Source organism: Herpailurus yagouaroundi, unplaced genomic scaffold (genome assembly GCF_014898765.1).
Source record: "Herpailurus yagouaroundi ecotype Mexico unplaced genomic scaffold, PumYag 141, whole genome shotgun sequence".
NCBI lineage: Eukaryota > Metazoa > Chordata > Mammalia > Carnivora > Felidae > Herpailurus > Herpailurus yagouaroundi.
This window is the reverse complement of record NW_024412396.1, coordinates 71,975,112-71,997,500: the sequence shown is the minus strand read 5'-3', so window position 1 is coordinate 71,997,500 and position 22,389 is coordinate 71,975,112. Positions and strand designations below refer to the sequence as shown.

Sequence of the window (22,389 nt, the reverse complement as noted above, 5' to 3'; positions counted from 1 at the left end):
AATAAAATATATTTTAATGTGCCATTTTCTAAGAGTGTCAACAAACCTCTGTGAAATCATTAAATCAAACGAGTTTTTAGTGAGAGCTACCAAATTGACACTGCTTCCATTTTTTTTCAAAGGTAAGAAAACTGTCTGTGGCTCAATGATTTGAAAGTAGCCCAGTTAGGGCTCCAGTCCATTCTCTGAGGTCATCAGAGCTAACAAAGACTCTTCCCAGAGATGCACAGACCCGGCTGGAAGATGCTTACCACTGGCGACAAAGGAGACACCGTCCGCTTCTGTCCATCCCTGATACAAAGGATTTTGTGAACATGTTATGAGTGAGGCCCCAGTTCCCCTCAGGTCAGAAAAACGCTCCTGCAACTCATCACAGGGTATTACTGCATTCTCATATTTTTAATAGCCCAATTCAAAATCCATTGACATTGTCATCTCAAGGATTTTGAAGCAGGTTAGAAAAACTGCTCCCAAGTTCAGGGTGCAGATATTAGTGTTTTTAATAGGTGACACATTCACATAGTTTTTGGTTAACAAATTACAAGATGGTGGAAACAAAAACATCTCTTTTCAAAATGTTCTTTCCACAGTACAAACTTTTGGGAAAGCTCTTCATTAAAGTGTCACCTTTCCCTTGATGAAGGGTTATGTTGATTTTTTTCCAGTATCTTCCAGGGGCCTACAGTTTGCAGTCACTTGTCATCAGAGAAAACTTTGGAAACACCTGAGGTTTTGTAAATGGAGCCTCTATACTTCTTGAAGTTCAACAAGCCCCTTAACTGTTCCACTCAAACGGGCAGTGCACAAAGTCTTTCACGGTCATCCTGTGTCACTATGATGCGAAGAGGGGCCATTGTGCGTCCTGTCATCCGTAACGGTGAAGGGCCTATAAATAATAGCCTAGCGGTCCAGCCCAAGGGGGCAGTTAAGGCAAATGTGGGTCTCTGCCTGGTGGAACGTCGAAAAGCCATTCAAAACTGGAATCACAAACCGTGCTCTTTGGCAAGACAGACAATGCCTGATACCTGTTCTTGGATCACAAAAGTATTAAGTAGGGATTGATACGGGCAGAGGCTGGGAAGAGATTCACCGACTTGAAGTGGTTTGTTCTAGGGGTAGTAAGATCATTTTTTAAGTTACACCAATATCGTTGTCATGATGTTGTGTGTGTGTGGCTTTTTCTTAATAAAGAATCCTTCTAACCAGGCATCAGAGGGGAGCAGACTTACAGGAGTCTGGGTCCTACGTGTCTCGTTAGGTCAACAGACAAGCAACTGTCTCAAGCCAAAACTCACATCCTGGGGAATTAACCTGAGTGGAAACCGGATATTCCTTGAGCTTCCTCTTCTTTCCTGAAACCCATCAAGCTATAGTTGGTGGTCAGAGACCACCCATGCTATGCCCGATTAGAGATGCCCCCTCCTAGGGAGGATGGAGGTCTCCCCACGGCCGGGACTCGGAATGGCACTTACAGAGACCTGCTGGGACAGGCCTTGGAACTGCGGCTCAGGCCTCAGGGCACGTGCCCCAGCCAGGTAGCCAGGGGACCCATATGGGGGATGAAGAAAGGGACCACCATCATGTCCCCTCAATGGAAAAGGAGCACATAGATGCCACTGTGGCCCCCACGCTGCGGCAAAGGCCCCGGCCAGAAATCTCCTCCTGGCACAGGCAACAGTACCTGCTGTGGCCCTCCTGCTCATTCAGAGTCACTGCTAGTCCTTAAGCCCAAAAGGAAAAATAAACGGTCTGCCTGGAGAAAAATTTTCCCTGTTTCTTGGACCATGGCATATAACCATATGCTTATTTCAGAAACAGCAGTGAATTAGGCATGTTTTTTCAAAAAGTGCAGTGATACAGTCTTGCCAACAATGAGGAAAAGGTGGGAGGAAAAGCAAAAGCTGAGTTGCTAAAAGATGAGGACTGAGCTTTTCCTGCTAAAAAAAAAAAAAAAATGCACGTATTTCTGCATGTTATTCTTCAACCTTCCAAAGAGACTGGGAAGAGCCTTCGAGTCTCGTAAGTACTCCGATGTTCCCGTTACAACACAAGCGATGCTTTCTATCTTTTCTCCTACTTTTTGTTTATGAGAACTAGGCCTTTGCTGTATCTGCTAAAAGGGTCCAAAACTAAAAGATTTTAGAATTTCTGATAAGCTTCCAGATAGCTCATGGGAAACACAAAGGGGGAGATTCTACCGGGGAAGGAGGTCTAGCACAAGGCTGTGGCTCAGAAGTCGGGGACCCCAGCTGTCCGTGCCCGGCACCGTGCTCGGTGCAGGAGGTGGTGCAGCAGAGGGGCTGAGAGTCACCCAGACCCAGGCCCCACCCCAGGAGAGGGACCTGCCTGAGTCTGTGAATGGCAGGCTGTCTGGGGACCACACGCGAGAGACATGCATCCATAATGCGTAGAGTGCTCTGGAGGGCGCGGCAGACACAGCAAACAATAAAAGGGAGCTATGATTGTTGGAAAAAGTTAACCCCCAAATTACTGAATTCATCCTTGGTTAAATTAAAACCTAAAACCAAGGGCTACAAGTTCTTAACAGCAGGAACCTTGAGAGAGGAATGATTTGGAGTTTCTGTCTTGAGGCTATGAGAATACAGTGCCCTGGGCTAGTCTTTGCATTTTGTTGAAGAGACACAGATAAAGGCTGGAAATATTTATCAGAGACTATCTTGTTCCCAGCCGCGAGGTGAGGTGAAGGTCCTTTCTTGTCAGACTTGTTCCTCCTCTACATGTTCCTACATCGAGTGCCCTGTTCACCACGTCCTCTCCTCCCTCACGAGGCTACCTCAAGCACAATGGTTAGTTGCTATGTAACCTTTAACCTTGAGACTATCTTGCTTGGTTACATGCTTGTTACAGAAAGTTCTATTTATTCACTGTATGCTGCTTATGGGAAATTGAGTTTTAAAATATTTAATCCACTAACACTGACTTTATTGATCTCGTTATAATGAACTCAACCAGTATAAGAACTGTTCAGATTCTCTTGGAGTTAGGAAAAATCACTTCTTTTCCTCCTTGAATCAATAATGATACAAATAAACCATAAATTGTCATTAGGGCAAAAATACGCAGAAACTCGGGGCGCCTGGGTGGCGCAGTCGGTTAAGCGCCCGACTTCAGCCAGGTCACGATCTCGCGGTCCGGGAGTTCGAGCCCCGCGTCGGGCTCTGGGCTGATGGCTCAGAGCCTGGAGCCTGTTTCCGATTCTGTGTCTCCCTCTCTCTCTGCCCCTCGCCCGTTCATGCTCTGTCTCTCTCTGTCCCAAAAATAAATAAACGTTGGAAAAGAAAAAAAAATTAAAAAAAAAAATATGCAGAAACTCAATTTATTCTCTTGACGCTATCATTACTACCCCTGGTTCCATCACCAATATTGAGAAGATAAGGCAGCTGGTAACACTAGCCAGGAAATTCCTCAGAGGTTCCCCTCTTCCTTTCTCAGGTAGAGACAACAGATGACCACCCATGTGGCTGGGGCAACACCACCTGTCCACCCTAATGCCTACCTTGGGGGACCCTATCGTCATGCGGCGCTCTGAGTCCCCAACGGGTCCTCTTCTTCCACTCAGCATGTCTGGCCCCCAGCCCAGTTCCTGGCACATAACAGACATTTAATCCAGGTCAGATGAAGCCCAAGTAGGGGACCCCAAGAAAGAGAAAAGAAGTTCACGCCCTCCTCTGCAGGGAGCGGGCATCTGTCACCTCCAGGCCTGCGTGCAGCCCTCTGTAGTAGGTGTCATTAGCCCATTTCACAGCAGGAGAAATGAAAGCTCTGAGAGGTGAGGACTGGTCCAGGGCCACACAAGTCAGCCATGCTGGGAGCCAGGCCGGGCCTGTCCAGCCCCAGGGCCCCGCTCTCCGTACCCCGCCTTGCCTGCCTGCACGCTATCCGTGACCTTTCCCTCTCCTTAGCTCTTTGTTCGTATCCACGGACTCACGAACATGCAGGGGAGACGCTGACAAGGGAAAGCTGATGCTGTCGGCTCATGGTGATTGAGCTCGTGTTCCCAGGCAGGCGGCATATGACTCATTTCGCCAAAATCAATATCGTTACACTCATCCTCTGGGAAGTACCCCGCCAGCTGTAAATCTGACCATCCTGACTCAAAGTTAACGAGAAAAGGAGCTTACTAACTTCCAAATCAAACTCTATGAATCAGAAACAGGGGCCATCTCAGCACGCCTGGCAGAGTCCCGGGAAGGGTCCGGGTGCGTCCACAGGTCCCCCGCGGTTGAGCGGGCGCCTCTGGCTCAGCTGGTGGTCCTCTCAGATCCACAAAACCAGGGTAATAAAGCTAAGCTGAGGAAGCTGTCGTGAGAACCGGAAAGACAGAGTGACATAAGGGGGCAGGCCCCAGACGGACGGCAGGCCCGCCAGACAGCGGCTGCGGCAGCAACAGAAGAAACGGCAGTCGGCGTTTCTCTTTATATCAAGTCTGGCTGCTGCTCTTAATGATCTGGACGAGACTGAGTTCCCTAAAATTAAAAAGAAAAGAAAAGTTCCCAACTTGCAAACAAGGTGTGTCGCAAGGGTTTGCCTCAAGTTGGCTTTTCTAGGGCCCAGCAGGCCCCGCTCGACGGCAAGCGTCCGGGCTCCCAGTCCGTCGGCGGAGGAGGTCTGACCTACGAGGGCAGCCTGACCGCCCGGCGGCTGCCTCCGAGCGCACGCAGAGACCGAGTACCAGCACGGTGGGGCGACGGTAGTCCACGAAACAGTGCCATCGGTTAAAAGCGCTATTCGTTTATCCACAGGACGGCACAGGCGTCACTGGGAGAAAATGACAGGACGGGGGTGTGTGGGATGTGGCAGGACCCGCGGGCACTTCCCACAGGGTGAGGTATGGGGCTGGCAGCCTGTTTCATGGACGCGTAATAACACTGGATTTAATATCCGACACTAGGGTCGTGCCCCAAAGCTGTATGGAAAGAGGGGGAGAAAACAAGCCTGAAACTGGAGAGAAAAACTCTTCAGACCGAAAGAGGAAGGGTGTGCGTGGGAATGGGGCCCAGGGCCAAAGAGGTGGTAGAGTTGAGAACGGGCACATTGAAAAGAGGGCTAGGGACAGGGCGTCGGGGGAGGAACGAGCTTGGGAGAAAGAGGGGCGGATGAGGACAGGGGAAAAGCAGAGGAGTCTGTGGGGGTCCCGCCTACACCCGAAGGACGGATGGAGGTGCGCAGCTGCTCCCTGGGCAAGAAGGCACTGGAGGGGCAGTGCCGGGGCCATCGTCGGCTCAGACCTCACTGGGCTATGGAGCCCCTCAGAGACTCTGTGTCTGGATCCAGCGGCAAACCCCTAGGACCACAGGACTGGACACACAAAACGTGCCCGTACCATCAGGAGCTGTGCAAGTGTGCCCATCACCTGGCAGCCCACGATGCGGCTGGGCATCCGTCTTCCTGCCTCCACAGGTACCTAAAGGGTGCCTGACCCAGTCCCTCGGAGCTGTGCTGGGGGACACTCAGTCATGGTGCTCAAAAGCCAAAGCATGGAGAAGCCCAGGCCCTCTGCAGGCACCTCCTCCAGGGCCGGGAGTGGTGGCACCAGTCGGCCCAAAAGGAGCCCCATCTGCAGCCCCTCGTCTAAAGCCCCATGAGCTCCTGGTCTTTGTCAGGGTTCTAATTTGGATGCTTCTCACCCTTCCTATGCCAAGTGTACTATAATCGCCAGGGCTAACATTTCTCCCACCGGAGCAGCGGCTGTCGACAGCCAGAGAAGCATCCTTCAGCCAGTCACTTAATCAGAAGGCTGGGTCAAGATCTGTCCGGGCGCCCCTTCCTCCCAGAGGCCCCAAGCTCGCTTCCACAGGTGGCAAGCCAGCTGCCCGGGGGAGAGCCAAGCAGGGCCCCTAGGGGTGGGCTTCAGCAAACCGTTCGTCCTCGGCAGGGAAAACCGACGCGGTGAGGGCATGCCACTCCCAGGCTTCAACAGGCAGGCTCTGCCAGTCACACAGGCCACAGGTGGATCCCAGCTCTGTTGCTGCTGGCCGCGAAGCCTTGAGCAAGTCCCCGAGCACTCCAAGCCTCAGTGTCCGGGTCAATGAAATGGGGATAAAAACACTGTCCTCACAGGTAAGTGTAGGTACTAAAAATGTAATAAGTAAGCAAAGGGACTAACATCTTTTTGTCCATTTCAGCTTCATACAGACCAAGCAGTGTGCCAGGAACCAGGGCTACACCACCCGGGGCCTGGCCCACGGTGCACACTCAGCTGATGTGGCGGTCCCCTTTCCTGAAGCATTTCTGTGACGGCAGTCCCAATCAGGATGCAAAACTGAGGGAGGCACCAGAACGCACCTCTTGGAAAACAAGAGAAATGGTCACTTACGGGTCCAGTCTCAGCTGTCATTTCCATGCACCATGACCCCCCACCGAAAGACACAGGGACCCCCGGAGCAGGAGGAGCTAGCCAGGGGCTGGGGACAGCAAGGCTGCAGGCAGTGGGTTATCTGCGGGAAGAGACCTTCCTCAGCACTGGGTGCCTGGAGCTCTGGAGAGCGGGTCAGGCTGGACTGCGGGGGGTCTGCACACGCAACCCACATAAAGGGCAGCTGCCGTCTCGTCACCAGGAGGAAGCCACTAGCCCACCACCAGTAGAATTTTGTCACGGAGAAGCAACACATGGAGGAGACACGGGGAGGACCCAGGAAGGCCTTCCCGGCTGCCCCAGACCCACATGGGGACCAAGGGCCACACTCGTAAGCCAGCTGGGGGATCACCAGATTGGGGGCTTTTGGAGCTGAGCTACCAAAGCTGCCGCATCTGAAGAAATGGCCCAGCAACCGGGGCTCTCTGGACGCTTGGCAGGAACAAGGTCATTATTTCCCACCATCCCAAGGGCCTCAGAGGGAGGGACAGAGGTAGGGAAGGGACATGTTTTGCTGAGTGCATACCTGAGCCAGGCATTCTGCAAAGTGCCTACAAACATTATCTCAGCTATTCCCCTCAAAATCCTACCACCAGCCAGGTACTGTTATCCCCTTTCATGGATGCAGAAACAGAAGTGAAGGAACCTTCCCCCAGGACACCCAGCTCAGGTGAGTGGAGGCACACATTCGCACCCCATTCGTGCCCCATCACACTGCACTGCCTCCAGCACTGTTGGGACCAGGTGCCATTGCACGGACGTCCAGGACAGGCTGGATGCACATCAGGAGAGCTGACCAGGGCAAAGGAAGGAAGACAGGGTGCCTTCCCCAAAGTCGGAGCCCTGGGGGCACCAGGGGTCCTGCAAACCTATGAGGTCTCAATAGCCAGGCTGGGGGGCACCTGCCAGTGGTGGGGGAGGGGGGCGTGATGGGCTGGAACCTTCACAAGACCAGTGCCCGTAGAAGTGAACAAGCTCTTCAGGGGATTTCGAGGAGATGGGCTGATTTGGTGTGCAGGACAGCTGACTCATAAGGCAGGCGACACTGGGGCCCTGGCGGAGCTGGCCAGGGTTCCCTGAGGCCACTCAGACTAATGCATCAGAGACGTTTTGTTAGGAAGATTACAGACTGAAGCGGGAGCACCAAAAATAATGAATCTGTGAGTGGATTTTATTTAGGTGTTGATTCATGGTTGTCCTATAAGCCAACAGCCCGTCAGAACTATAAATTAACGAGATAAAATGTGGCTGGCTCTCCATATTTCAGGCCGGGTATTGACATTTCAGAATCCACAGATTTTTAACTGTATTGATTGAGGACACCAGGATAAATGGCCTTGGCGCCAAATTCCCATTAACGACAATGGGCACCGAGTGACTAATTCCCAAAGCACTGCGGTGAGAACGCCCTGCATTGCCTTCTCCTGGCAGAGAGTTCTAATTAGATTGAAATGAAAAAGCCAAATCACCAAGGGCGGAAAGAGGCAGATCGAGTGAAAAGGGAAATCAGACTCGGTGACGAGAAAGGACGACGAGAGAAGTCAAACCGGGCCGAGAGCCACAGGGGCCGCCCAAGCCCACCGGCCTCTGCTAAAGACAGCATCTACGACAACCTGGGCCAAGGGTGGGGACGCACAGCCGAGGTGGGAGGCACGGGGGGAGCCACCGATGGGTTTCGCTGCTCAGCAAGGGCCAGCCTCTGCTCACACACTCCAAGTCGCTGCTCCGAGCCAGCCCTGGCCAGATGACGAAGACACGAAGACTCCCAGGGCAGGCCCCATTCTCAAGAGCTCCCACACTAGTCAGGGCGACAAACACAGAGACCAACAGCCCCCTCAGCAGGAGAAGTCCATGTCGGGGCCGGAGGGCTGCTCCAAGGGTGAGGTCCACACCCTGAGACCTCCCCACGAGGGACAAAGGATATCCAACATGCTCACTGCTACAGCCCCAGCACCAGGTCCTACACATAGCAGGTGCTCAGGAAATACCTGCTGAGTGAATGGAACCCGGCTCTCAACAGGTGATGAGTGCTAGTCCCGGGAGTGGGGTAGCGTGGAAAAGTCCCCCCGTCTTAGGCGAAGCCCTGAGGACAGGGGCTGAGCCTTCCCTCCACCACCCAGTACACCACCGTTGGAGGAGCACCCTGGGCCTGGGGCCACACGAGCTCCTCTCCAGTGAAGTTCTGCCACAGACTGGGCAGGGCATGCCCCCTCCCCTCCTCCAGCTCTCCACCTCACCCTGGTCATACCCAACCAGCTGAAGATACCAGGCAGACCTGCCCAGAGTGCAAATCAAGCCATGATTCTCTCCTGCTCCAAACTCAGCAACGGCCCCCTACTGCCACCTGCTGTGGCAGTCCCTAACTTGTCAGGAAGACTCTCTTCAAAAAAATCCAAAAATTTCAGAAGCCTTCCCCCACATTCACACACACCCACACATGCCACGGCAGTGTCTGTTTAACATCTGTTGATTGAGAAGATACATCATGACAAAGGGCCACTAAGCATCCATTAATGTTATCAAATGAACTCGTATTTGATTAACCCAACAGCACCGCCAGGATGTGAAAAGCATCACTCCTTCGCTCCGAGGCTGGGCAGTGCAGGTACCCATGGGCACCCAATGACCCTGGAGTGGGGGGGGGGCAGCGGGGCCAAGAAAAGGAAAAAGACCTCACAGGCCGGGAACCACAGGTCTGCACCCCCAGACTCCCCCCCAACTGCCTGCACCCCACAACGCCACACACTCCACTCCTGTTCCTCTAACAACTCTGTCCTCATTGTTCTGTCTGCTGGGAATGTGCTTCCCTCCTCCTCCACCACACCCCCTCCACCCGGATCTTCTGTCCCCTGGGTCCTGGGTGCTGCCTCCTGCCAGGTTCCAGGCTACAGGTTCTTGCATCTCGCTCCATCACCACAACCTGGGATTCTGTCCACACTTCCGTCTCCCCCGGCAGACAAGAGCTTCTGGGGTGGATCCTGGGTCTGCATCTCCAATGCTGAGCATGGATTACTGGGCACACGGGCAACGGAGTGAGCCTGGCAGATTTTTGCACACAAAGAAGATGCTGGTGGTGCGGCCTTAAAGGGTGAGACCCCAGATGTAAGGCTGCAGGAGAAGGCCTAGCACACAGTGGGTGGTCAGGACATTACCCACCGCGGTCATCACCAAGTGGCACCAAACTCCCTGAGCCATGGCATCCTCATCGGCCCTGTGGGACTCACTGTAAGACCACAAATGGTTAGGGAAACACTTTGTTGAGAAGAAAAACCCCATATACACTCAGCACCGTGGAAAGACATAGGATTTGCAAATGCAGACATGGCTCTAAATCCCCACTTGCCACGTACCACGGGGAGGTCGTGAGCTAGCTACTCCCTGCTCTGAGCCTCAGCTTTCTGCCTGTAAAATGGAGAAGAGATTGCAGGCAGCACGCCATGGTGAGGGCCTGTGGCACAGTACCGGCCGCTGACACGGCCACCAATCTTGTCCTCACCCCCGCTGAGGACGCACGGGGCTCAGGCAGAGGAGCCTCGAGGCCAAGCCTCAGCAATCCAGTGACAAGTATGCTCCGGGTGGGACACAAACCCCACCACTACCCTACACCATCCTCCGTATTCCTTCGCCGTGCCCCCTCCCAGCTGCCGGGGAGGGGCTGTGTGGTCGGGCCCGGAGCTGTCGTCTCCTGCTTGCCAGGCCCTGAGAGAGGCACGGACCCCAGGGCCTTTGCCACGGGGTATGGGAGGCCTATGTGAAGACTTGGGACACCCCGGGGATGGGCGGGGACTCCGGCCTCCCCTCCTGGCCCCGGCAGGAGAGTCCAGCAGAAAAGTGACCAGAAGGAGCCCAAGGAAGAGGAGGCCACGTGGGTGCTGAGACCAGCCAACCTGAGTCAGGGGCAGAGGCTTCGAACCAGCTCTGACCCCGTGGCTCTGTCCTCGCCTGAGGACCACGGACAGGACCCCACGCAGGGGCTGTGGCGGGATTAGGTGCTAAGAGTGCCTGTTGCACAGGAGTACTCGCTAATGTAAAGTTCCTTCCACGGACTGCTCTCTCCTCCTCGCCCTGCTTGTCAAGAGCCCCCTTAGGATTTACCCAGCACAAATCCATCTTACCCAAATGCCTTTTCAGTGTAGGCATTAAAGCAGAACTCGTTTGCAGACTTTCCTTATGAGCTGGAATCATTCCTTGCAGCCTTTCAACGATAATGAATTGACAGGAATTCTAAACTGATTCCAACCAAAGGACATTGTGATAAAGCTAAATCTATTTTGGTACAAATTACATGTCAGAAGTTGATTAAAAAGCTACCTCTTTATCCAGCCCCACAGCTTGGGCTGAGACAACCTTGGGGCTCTGTCCTCCGGGCAGACTGGCAGAGGCCCACCTTGAACCCTCCGTGGAGAGTCGTGGTTCCAGGCAAATGCCCTGGAAACGCACTCACCAAGGTGAGCCTCTCCTGAGGGCTACCTCCTACTGCCCCGAAGCCATATGCAGCTTGTGGCTGCTGACCGCCCAGAGAAGCTTCCCGATGAGAAAGCCGACCCAGCCGCCAGCTCCGAGGAAGGGGCGCCTCGGGGTAACAATGCAGTAAAACACACCTGTTTCAAGGTCCGTGAGGTGTAGGGCGAAGTCGAAGCCCCCGCTGAGGATGCGCCGGCCACAGGGGGACCACCGGGCGGCCCGCACTGCCTCACTGTGCAGGCAGTAGGTCTGCAGGCAGCGGCCTGAGTCCACAGCATTCCACACCTACGAGGCAAACACAGAGCCAGATGTCAGAAGCGGAGGCCTGACCTCTGGGGCTTGGCTTGGCCCCTCTATGGGGTGGAGAGGGTCTCCTAGCGGAACTAGATTCCTGTTATTTTACCATCAAAACCACATCTAGCTGTTAAATTCTTCCGTGCAGAAATGTCAAGTTTTCGGGGCTGGTGAGTTGAGGGGGAGCTTTTCCCAAAACCCCTCCCGGGGTCAAGGGGACCCACAAGAACACAGCGTGCCCGAGTCCCGCCTCTCCCCCGCCCGCCCTCCCCACCTGCTTTGCAGCTGCTCACCGCCAAATGTCCCGCTCTGCTCACACTTCTAGCCCAGTGCCGCCTGCGTCTCTGATGGCTGTCCTCCAAGACAGGGCTTCGTGAGCCCTGAGGTGGACACCGCACCGAGTCAGGCTATCCTCTTGGGTCTAGCTTTGAGAGTCAGATTCGAAACGGAACCTGCCACACCGGTGCTTACAACCGGGCAAAGAGCCAGGATCTGCCAGCTGTCCTTTTTCCTGGGGAAGAGGTGCCATCCTTCATTCCCACCCTGGCTTTCTCTGGCGACAAAGCTGCTAGCAGAAAGCCCCATGTACATTCAATGACTTCTGAAATATGCTCTTGAGCCCTCAAGTGTAGAACCGCACATTCCAAGGGCCAGGGCCACTCCACACAGGAGAGAGCCCTTCACCAGTGCACCAGCTCATTCAGGAGCCCCGGGGAAAGGCTGGTTAGCACGGAGCCTGATAGGGCTGGCTCTGGGCCTGGCCAGTCCCCTACCCTCACTGCCAATACAGGAAGCAGGGGAGGCTGCTGTCCATCGTCTGAGGTGGCTTTTAGAGGATCAAACACGAGAGACAGGCAGAGCACCTGCCACCAGAGTGTGGGCCTCGGAGGCAAGCGCCTCCCATGTGATGCTTCTGTTTGCAGATCGTGTGACCTGGCCAAGCAGCCTGGCCTCCCTGGGCCTCAGTCTCCTCCTCTGTGAAGCGGGGGTCAGAGCCCCACCCCAAGGCCTGTGGTGAGGAATGAGTGGAGCTGGTGAGCGGGCTCCTTGGGGCTTGCCGTGCACCCAGTTCCTGACAACAGTATTCTCTGACCTTCTCTCGGTTACGGTGGGGAACCCAAGCCTCGTGTTCTTCGTCTCCACCCACGCACATCCACAAACCAGATGTGGAGATGGCCTTCCCTTTCAAGACGAGAAAATTCATCCCGCTGCTTCCCCAAGGTGCTCACAAGGCAAAGGATCAGAGTTCTGAAAGCATGTTTCCTGGGCATATGGAAATGTCTGAGCTTAAGGAAACGAGCAGCTGGCAAAGAATGCTAAGAGAGCTCAGATCCTTTTTTTCTTATTGGGGGTCAATAGCTGGGGTCTCAAACTGAAACAATCATGAAATAGCAGCATCTACATTTAGAAATATGGACAGAGGGCCGCCTGGCTGGCTCGGCCAGCAGAGCACACAACTCTTGATCTCAGGCCATGGATTCAAGCTCCATGTTGGGCACGGAGCCCACTGTAAAAAAAAAAAAAGAGTATGGACAGAGGGGCGCCTGGATGGCTCAGTCGGTTGAGTGTCTGACTCTTCATTTCAGCTCAGGTCATGATCTCACGGTTTGTGAGTTCGAGCCCTGAGTCGGGCTCTGCGCTGACAGTACGGAGCCAGCTTGGGATTCTCTCTCTCCCTCTCTGTGCCCTTCCTCTGCTCATGCTGGCTCGCTCTCTCTCTCTCTCTCTCTCTCTCTCAAAATAAGTAAATAAGCATTTAAAAAAAACGAGAGAAGAAAAATTCTAAAAAAAAGAAATACGGACAGAAATAACAGAAGAAACAACCAGAAGACGTCAACACGGAGTGGAAATTTATGGTAGAAGAACACAGCATGTCGTTTTTTGCAAAACTAGGGACAAGTATGACTCGTTAATAGAGAAAATAAAGTAGAACTAATGAGCTACACCTACAGAGTTAACAATGACTAAGCAGTAAAAAACATAATATTGATTACATGAGACAAGCTTCATATACACAGCAAGATGCCACCTAAATTACCAAAACACATAAAACATCACTTCATACCCATGGCTTCTATCAAAAATAAGAAAAAAAGAACAAGTGTTGGGAGAATGTGGGGAAACTGGAACCTCTGTGCACTGTCGGTGGGAACGCAAAATGGCACAGATTATACGGAAAACAGTACGACAGTTTCTTAAAAAATTATGCATAGAGCTGCCATATGATCCAGCAAGCCCACTTGTGTGTATATAACCGCAAAATGGAGAGCAGGGTCTCAAAGAGGTCCCTGCGCACCAACGTTCACAGCAGCATTACTCACAGGGGCAAAAGGTAGAAGCAATCCGAGTGTCCACTGAGAGAAGAACGGATAAGCAAAGCATGGTCTCTCCATACAATGGACTACTATTCAGTCTTAAAAAGGAGGGAGACGCTGACACCTGCTCCAACACGGATGAACCTTGAGGACATTATGCCGAGTGAAATAAGCCAGACACAAAACGGCAAAAAGGGTATATAATTCCAGTTACATAAGGTTCCTAGAAGAGTCAAAATCATAGACACAGAAAGTAGAATGGGGGATGCCAGGAGCTGGGGGAGGGGAGATGGGGAGTTAGTGTTTAATGGGGTCAGAGTTTCAGTTTTGCAAGACAGAAAGAGTTCTGGGGATGGATGGTGCGATGGTTGTACAATAAGGTAAATGTGCTCAATGCCAATGAACTGTACACTTAAAAATGGTTAAAATGGTAAATTTTATGTGATATGTATTGCAACACAATTTTAAAAACATACATGAAGCAAAATTCTATCAAGCTTATTTGTGCATTTGTAGTAAGACCATAACAACATATATGAAGATGATGGTCACTCTGGGGAAATGGTGGGTGAGGGACGGGGTTGGGTGAAGGGCACTGTGAACACTACACTGTCTTTCTGAGAGAGAGAGAGAGAGAGAGAGAGAGAGAGAGGGAGAGAGAATGCTCTGAAGCAAATATGTTCAAATGTTTCCATCTGTTAAACTCATTCATTTCTTCATTCATTCAACAAACATTTCTTGAGCAGCTGTTATTAGCCAGGCATTATTCAGCAGCAAACAACTAAGACAAAAACCCTTGCCTTCAAAGAGACAGACACTAAACAAGATAAACCAGCAGCATCTCTATAGCATGTAAGGTAGGGGTAAAGGCTGGAGGCATAGTAAGTGAGCAAGAAAGGGGCCCTAAGGGCAGCAGAAGTTGAGATGGTGGCCAGGAAGGGCCTCTCAGAGAAGGTGGCTCTGAAGGAAGATCTGAAGGGGGGATGATGGGAGCTATACAGAAATTGAGGAAGAACCTTCCAGGCAGAAACAGGACCCCTCTGGCTTCTCTACCAGGAGGAGAGTGCAAGGCAAGGGAGACAGTGTGGAGCTTCTGCAAGAATCCAGGGGACAGAGGAGAATAGTTGGACCAGCTGGAGGCACTGGGAAAGTGGCCTCACTTGGAAAGTAGAAGCAACAAAATGAATGGGGGGTGGAGACAAGGAAAGAGAAGAAAGAGAGGGGAGGAGGAGGAGGAAGAGGAGGGGAAGGCACCAAGGCGCAAAGCAGCACACTGGTAGGTCTAAATTCTCGGGAGCGGGGCCTCTGAATCAGCCATGGAGACATGTTAGGGAAATCCATCAATCTGTAAATTGCCCGATAACGCTCCTCTGAAGTGAAAAATGCATACTTGGCTCTCCTGGCTGATATATACACAAGGATAGCGTCAGAATCAATGCGGACCAGTCAGCCACTTCTCCAAGCTACCCAGGGTGAAGGAGAGAAGAAACGTTGCTAATCGCCCTCCCTAATTGAATTTAATGTTCACCGTCAGGTTTTAAAGATTAATTCCCAAACACTGTGGCAGCCTGAAGTGTGTACCTTTTTTCAATTAAGTAATTAGAGATCCCAATCTGCCTCCCTGGAATTAAGGAGTTAAGTCTTCTGTCAAATGTTCTAAGATGGCTTGGTGCATTAACTAGAGACAGACATTCTATGTGTCCAACAGAAGTCAGATTTGGAAAGAACATGACAAGTGAAACACGCATTTGCTTGGCTGTCCTGTATTTACTGTGGTTTCCATGTCCTGGTTACTGATACATGGCTCTACCAGGAGTTCCTCACAGTGTCTTAAGACCTACTGCTTTAACCACAGGTTATGTTCTTTCTGCCTGTCTGCCTTTTGTTTTTGATTACAAAGTAAACGCAACCTCCTTGTAAAATATTCAAATTATACAGGTGTACAAAAAAATAATACCCCATAGGAATCAACTATAGGACTGTGGTTCCTCTGATTATATTGGAACTAAGTATGCTCGGGGCGGGGGGGTGGGGAATGAAACAACAAAGAAACACAAAGAAGAACATAAGAGTCATCCATAATTCCACCACCTGCACACAGTGGCTATCAGACTTCTGGGTGAATCTTTGCCTCCCATCTGGCCCACCCCTGACAGCTCCTGCCTCAGGGACATTCCTAGTTCAGCTGAAGTTCCTGGCCTACTCTCTACCCCCTGGCAGCCCCTGCTACTCCAGGATATCATTCTAGAGACGACTATCAGACTCACTAGCTCAGCAAGGCTGTGCAACCAGTGCGTAAACTTTGACCAAGCCATTTGCCTGCAAAAGCTTTGGGATTCCTTTATGATGTGTGTCAAAGGCTGGAACTGCACTGAATGTACAGACCAATTTGGGGAGATATCTCAACGTTATTGAGTCTTCCAATGCATGAATAGGATATGTCTCTCCTTTCATTCAGGCCTTCTTTAATTTCTCTAAGCAATGGTTTGTAGTTTTTTGTTTTTATTTTTTTATTTTTTTTTAACGTTTATTTATTTTTGAGGCAGAGAGACACAGCAAGAACAGGGGAGGGTCAGAGACAGAGAGGGAGACACAGAATCTGAAACAGGCTCTAGGCTCTGAGCTGTCAGCACAGAGCCCGACGCGGGGCTCAAACTCACAAACCGCGAGATCATGACCTGAGCCAAAGTTGGACGCTTAACCAACTGAGCCACCCAGGCGCCCCGGTTTGTAGTTTTTTAATGAAAAAAAAATCTTATGCATCTTTTGTCAAACTTACCCTTAATTACTTCATATTTTGATGATATTGTAAATGGTATTTTTTATTTTTAATTTCAGGCTCATTTCCAGTAAGTAGACATAAGATCAGTTTTTTAGATCTTGACCTTGAATTCTGCTAAACCAACTTTTTAGTTCTAGAAGTTTTTTTTTTGTAGATTCAGTACAATTTTCTACATAGACAGTCAGGTTGTCTGCAAATAAAGACAGTTTTACTTCCTTCTTTACAATATGGATACCTTTTGTTTCTTTTTCTTGCCTTATTGCACTGGCTAGAATCCCCACTACAATGTTGCATAGACATGGTGAGGGCAGACACGCTTGCCTAGTTCCTGATCTTATGGGGAAAGCAGTCAGTCTTTTATACAGTTAAGTATGATGCGAAAGCTAATGTTTTCATAAATGTCCCTTATCAGTTTAAGAACATTCTATTTCTACTTTGCACAAAGTTTTTTTTTTTTTTATCAGAAATGAATACTGTAGATTGTTAAATGCTCCTTCTGTATCTCTTCACACGATCATTTGGTTCTTCTTTTTTAGTTCATTAATATGCTGAAATGCACTGACTGATTTCAAATATTAAGTGAAGCTTGCATTCCTGAGACAGATCTTACTTGGCCCTGATATTACAAATAAATAAATATAAGTATATATGTATACACACATACACACACATACACACACACACAGTTGGATTAATTTGCTAAAATTTAATTTAAAATTTTGTACTTATGTTCATGAAAGATATTGGTCTATCACTTTCTTCTCTTACAATGTATTTTTTCCTGTTGGGTATAAGGTAATGATGGCCTCACAGAATGAGCTGGGAAGTATTTCTTCCTCTATGATTTTCTAGAAGAGTTTGAATAGGATTGTGCAGGAGTTTCCCAGGGCTGCCATAACAAAGTACCACAAACTGAGTGGCTTAAAACAACAGAAATGTATTGTCTCATGATTAAGGAAACGAAAAGGCAGAAATTAAGGTGCTGGCAGGGTTGGTGCCCTCTGAGGGCCATGAGGGAAGGATCTGTTCCAGACCTTTCTTCTTGATTTCTACATGGCTGCCTTCACGTTCACATGGTGTTCTCTCTGCCTGTCTCCAAATCTCCCCTTTTGATTAGGACGCCAGTCATACTGGATTATGGCCCATCCTAATGACCTCATTTTAACATGATTAATCTCTGTAAAGACCCTATCTCCAAATAAAGACTTATTCTGAGGCACTGGGGGTTAGGAATTCAAAATATAAATTTTGAGACACGACTCAACCCTTAACAAATTGGTATAATTTCTATCTTAAATGTTTGCTAAGATTCACTAGTGAAGTCATTTGGGCCTAGAGTTTTCTCTGTGGGAAGGTTTTTAACTATGAATTCAATTTCTTTAATAGATACAGGGCTTTGGAGGTTATCTATTTCTTCATGAGTGAGCTTTTCCTGTTTGGGTCGTTCAAGGGATTTATCTGTGTCGTCTAACTTGTAGAATTCACTGGCAAAAAGTTGATCCTCACATGACCTTTGTAGCCTTTTACTATCTTTAGAATCTGTAATCAAGTCACTTCTCACATAATATTAGCAATTTGTATCTTTTCTATTTTATTCCTGATGCGTAGCTGAAGGGCTATCAGCTTCAATGATCTCAAAAAACCAACTGTTGGATTTACTGATTTTTCTCTACTGTTCATCGGTTTTCTATTTCAGTTATTTCTGCTCTTAATCTCCTTCCTTTTGCTTACATTGGTTGAATTTGCTCTTCCTTTTCTCATGTCTTAAAGTGGAAACTGAGATCACTGATTTGAAATTTTCTCCTTTATTAATATAGGCAATTACTGCTATAAATTAGCAGCTGAGAATTGCTCTCTCTACATTCCACAAATTTTCATGTTGTTTTTTCATAAGCATTCAGTTCAACATGTTTTCTAATATCTCTAACAGTTTTTTCCTTGACCCAAGGATTATTTAGAAGTGTAATTTTAGTTTCCAAATATTTGGGAATTTTCCAGATACCTGTTACTGATTTTTAACTTAATCCCGTGATCATTAGAGTATATGCTTTGAATGATTTCAAACCTTTTAAATTTACTGAGACTTATTTTATGGCCTAGAATTTGGTCTGCCCTGGTAAACATTCCACATATGCTACAAAAGAATGTACGTTATGCTGTTGTTACATAAAGTGTTTTATAAATGTCAATTAGGCCAAATTGGATGATAGGATTATTCAAATATTCTGTATCTTTACTGACTTCCTGTCTACTTGAGCTATTGACTATTGAGAAAAGGATGTTTAAACCTCCAACTATAGTTGTGGATTTGATTATTTCTTCACTCAGTTCTATCAGTTTTGCTTCATGGATTTTAAAGCTCTATAAATATTGATGCCCTTCAAGGAACTGACCCCTTTATCATTATAAGATAACTCTATTTCTGCTAATATTCTTTGCTCTGAAATCTACTTTGTCTGATATGAATATGGCCACTCTGTTTAAAGTTAGTGTTAGTTTGGTATATGTTTTTCCATCCTTAAACATTTAACTTTTTGTGTCTTTATATTTAAAGTGGGTTTCTGGTAGGCATTGTATAAATTGCCCTTTTATCCAATCTAATAATCTTTGTTTTTTAAATGGGTATTTGGACCATTTCATCTATTATTGATGCAGTTTGGGTTTAAATTTGCTACTTGTTTTCCAAAACTCATCTCATCTGTCCTTTGTTCCCTCTTTCCCTTTTTTGCCTTCTTTGGAATTAAGCATTTTTTGTTATTTCATTTTATCTCCCAATGTTAGATTACTAACCGTTAATTTTGTTTTGTTTTATTGCTAGTTGCTTTAAGGTTTAGAGCATACATCTCTAACTTATCACAGTCACTTTCAAGTAATATTAGCACTTGCCTAATAAGAACCATAATAATAATACATACTGTGTTCCCCATCTCAGCCTGTATGCATTATCACACGTTTCACACAAACCCCCTAAAACATGGCCATTGTTTTTACCTTAAATAATCAATCATCATTTTTTTTTTTTAATTTTTTTTTCAACGTTTATTTATTTTGGGGACAGAGAGAGACAGAGCATGAACGGGCGAGGGGCAGAGAGAGAGGGAGACACAGAATCGGAAACAGGCTCCGGGCTCCGAGCCGTCAGCCCAGAGCCCGACGCGGGGCTCGAACTCACGGACCGCGAGATCGTGACCTGGCTGACGTCGGACGCTCAACTGACTGCGCCACCCAGGCGCCCAATCAATCATCATTTAAAGGGATTTTTAAGTAAGAACAAAAATTATTTAGATTTACCCACATATTTACCACTTCTGGTGCTCAGCACTCCCCTGTGTAAATGTCTATCTGGCATCATTTTCCTTCTGCCTTGAGAACTTTATTTAACATTTCCCATAGTACAAGTCTGCTGGTGATGAATTACTTCCACTTTTAAATGTCTAAAGAAAGTATGTTGCCTTTCCCTTAAAAACATATTTCACTGGGTATTAAATTTGGGGCTGACAGTGGTTTGTTCTTTTTCCTTCCAGTAGTTTAAGTATGTTGTTCCACTGTCTTCTGGCATTATTTCCAATAAGAAGTCTGTTGTCATTCTTCTCTTGATTGCTCAGGATGAAACTTGCCTTTTTCTCCTCCTCTGGCTGCTTTAAAAACTTTCTTCTTGGGGGCGCCTGGGTGGCGCAGTCGGTTGAGCGTCCGACTTCAGCCAGGTCACGATGTCGCGCTCCGTGAGTTCGAGCCCCGCGTCGGGCTCTGGGCTGACGGCTCGGAGCCTGGAGCCTGTTTCCGATGCTGTGTCTCCCTCTCTCTCTGCCCCTCCCCCGTTCATGCTCTGTCTCTCTCTGTCCCAAAAATAAATAAACGTTGAAAAAAAAATTATAAAAAAAAACTTTCTTCTTTATCGTTGGCTATAAGAAATTCCATTAAGAGGTACCTTGGTGAACTTTTTTCTTCATGGTTCTTGTGCTTAGGGTTCACTGAGTTTCTTGGTTCTGTGGGTTTCCAGTTTTCATCAAATTTGGAAAACTTTCAGCCCTTAGTTCTTTGAATATTTTTTTCTGTTCTCTCTGCCTGTGAAGACTTCAATTTCACATATATCAGGTGAGCTTGAAGTTGTACCACAACTCTTGGATGCTCTGTTCATTTTTCCCCAAGCTGTTTACTCTCTGTATTGCATTCTAAAACAGGTCTTCAAATTTGCTAACCTTTTATAGTTTCCGATTTGCTATTAATCCTATCCAGTGCATTTTTCATCTGAGATTTTTTTTTTTTTCAGTTCTGGAGTTCAAATTGGATCTTTCTTCTATCTTCCTTGTCTCTCCTTAACATGCTCATGCTTGTCTCTACCTTTTTGCATATATGGAGCATATTTATAAATAGTTGGCTTAATGTTCTTACTGACTAATCACACCATCTGTGCCATTTCTGGGTCTGCTTCTATTGACTGATTTTTCTTCTAATCATAGTCTAGATTTTTCTACTTCTTTGCATTCCTTGTAATCTCTGTTTGGATGTCAGACACAGTGAATTTTACTTTAGTGGATGTTTTATATTTTTGTATTCCTATAAATACTCTTGAGGTTTGTTCTGGGACACAGTTAAATTACTTGGAAACCGTTCACTCCTTTCCAGGATAGTTTCAAAGCTCTGATAGGAGGAACTAGAACACTATTTAGTCTAGGGCTATTTTACCCTGCTGAGGGAACACTCTAATGAATTATGAGGACTTCCCACTCTGGCTTGTGGCACTATGAACTATTCTTGGCCCTGGGAGCTCTGGGGATTGTTCACCCTGTTCCTTTTGGGTGGTTCTTCTCCTGCTTCAAGGAATTTCCTCACACACATGTTGATCAAGTACTCCACTGAAGACTCTGAGGGAGCTTCCTACAGATCTCTGGAGCTTTCTGTTGGTGCAGCTCTCTAATCTCCCCTTCTCTGTCCTGAGAACTCTAGCTGCCGTGGCTTCCTTGACTCCCAGCTTTGTCTCCTCAGGTCAGGAAGACCACTGAGACCCATTTGGGTTTCTCCTCCCTGTGTGGCAGTCTGGGAACTCTCACCAGACAGTCAGCGGGAGCAGTCCCCCAGGACCCGTTTCATTTTTCTTCCCCTTCTCTCAAGGCCCACTGTCTCCATTGCCTAGCGTTTTTGTTTTGTTTTTTTTTTTAATGTTTATTTATTTTTGAGAGAGAGAGGGGTGGGGGGAGGGCAGAGAGAGAGGGAGACACAGAATCCAAAGCAGGCTCCAGGCTCTGAGTCGTCAGCACAGACCCCAACATCGGGCTTGAACTCACGAGCCGTGAGATCATGACCTGAGACGAAGTCGGACGCTCGACAGACTGAGCCATCCAGGCGCCCCTCCATTGCCTAGCGTTTTGATTTTTACATTTTGTAAAAACCACTGCTTCTTACATTTTGTCTGATTTTTTAAATTGCTTAAGATTGAAGCATAAATCTGGTCCCTATTACTCCATCTTGGCCAAAAGTGTAAGTCCTCAAAGTTATTTAGAAGTGTGTGGCTTATTTGTAACAACATGGACGGAACGGGAGGGTATTATGCTGAGTGAAGTCAGTCAGAGAAAGACAGATATCATATGATTTCACTCACATGTGGAATCTGAGAAACTTAGCAGATGAGCACAGGTGAAGGGAAGGAAAACTAAGATAAAAACAGAAGAGGGAGGCAAACCATAAGAAACTCTTAAATACAGAGAACAAACTGAAGGTTGATGGGGGTGGGTGTGGGGCTGAGTTAAATGGATGATGGGCATTAAGGAGGGTACTTTTCAGGATGAGCACTGGGTGTGATATGTCAGAAATGAATCACTGGGTTCTAATCCTGAAGCCAAGACTACATTGTATGTTAACTAACTTGAGGATTAAAAAAAAAAAAAAGTGTGTCTTAATTGCCAAATGTTTATGGTTTTTCATATTGTTTAGTAACTCATTATTACTAATTTAATTCCATTGTAAACAGAGACTAGGCTCTCTGTTGTTTCGATCTTTTTAAATGTATTGAGATTTGCGTGTGACCTATCTTAGTAAAGTACTATTTGAATTTAAAAAGCCCACGTAGCCTACACTTGCCATGCATAGTGTTCTATAAATGTGAATTAAGGTAAGGTAGTTGAGAGTGTAATAGAGATCTCCCATCTTTATTGATCTGT

General features: G+C 48.1%; 1 protein-coding gene across 11 annotated transcripts in view; it reads right to left on the bottom strand.

Moving 5' to 3' along the window:
• Nucleotides 1-22,389, bottom strand: part of WDR25 (WD repeat domain 25) — a 140,712-nt gene that overhangs the window by 45,003 nt on the left and 73,320 nt on the right. For all 11 annotated transcript variants that reach the window (XM_040478227.1, XM_040478230.1, XM_040478233.1 and 8 more), the window contains one exon: nt 10,978-11,125. In XM_040478227.1, the coding sequence (XP_040334161.1) occupies nt 10,978-11,125 (148 nt within the window). The remainder of the gene's footprint in view (nt 1-10,977; nt 11,126-22,389) is intronic.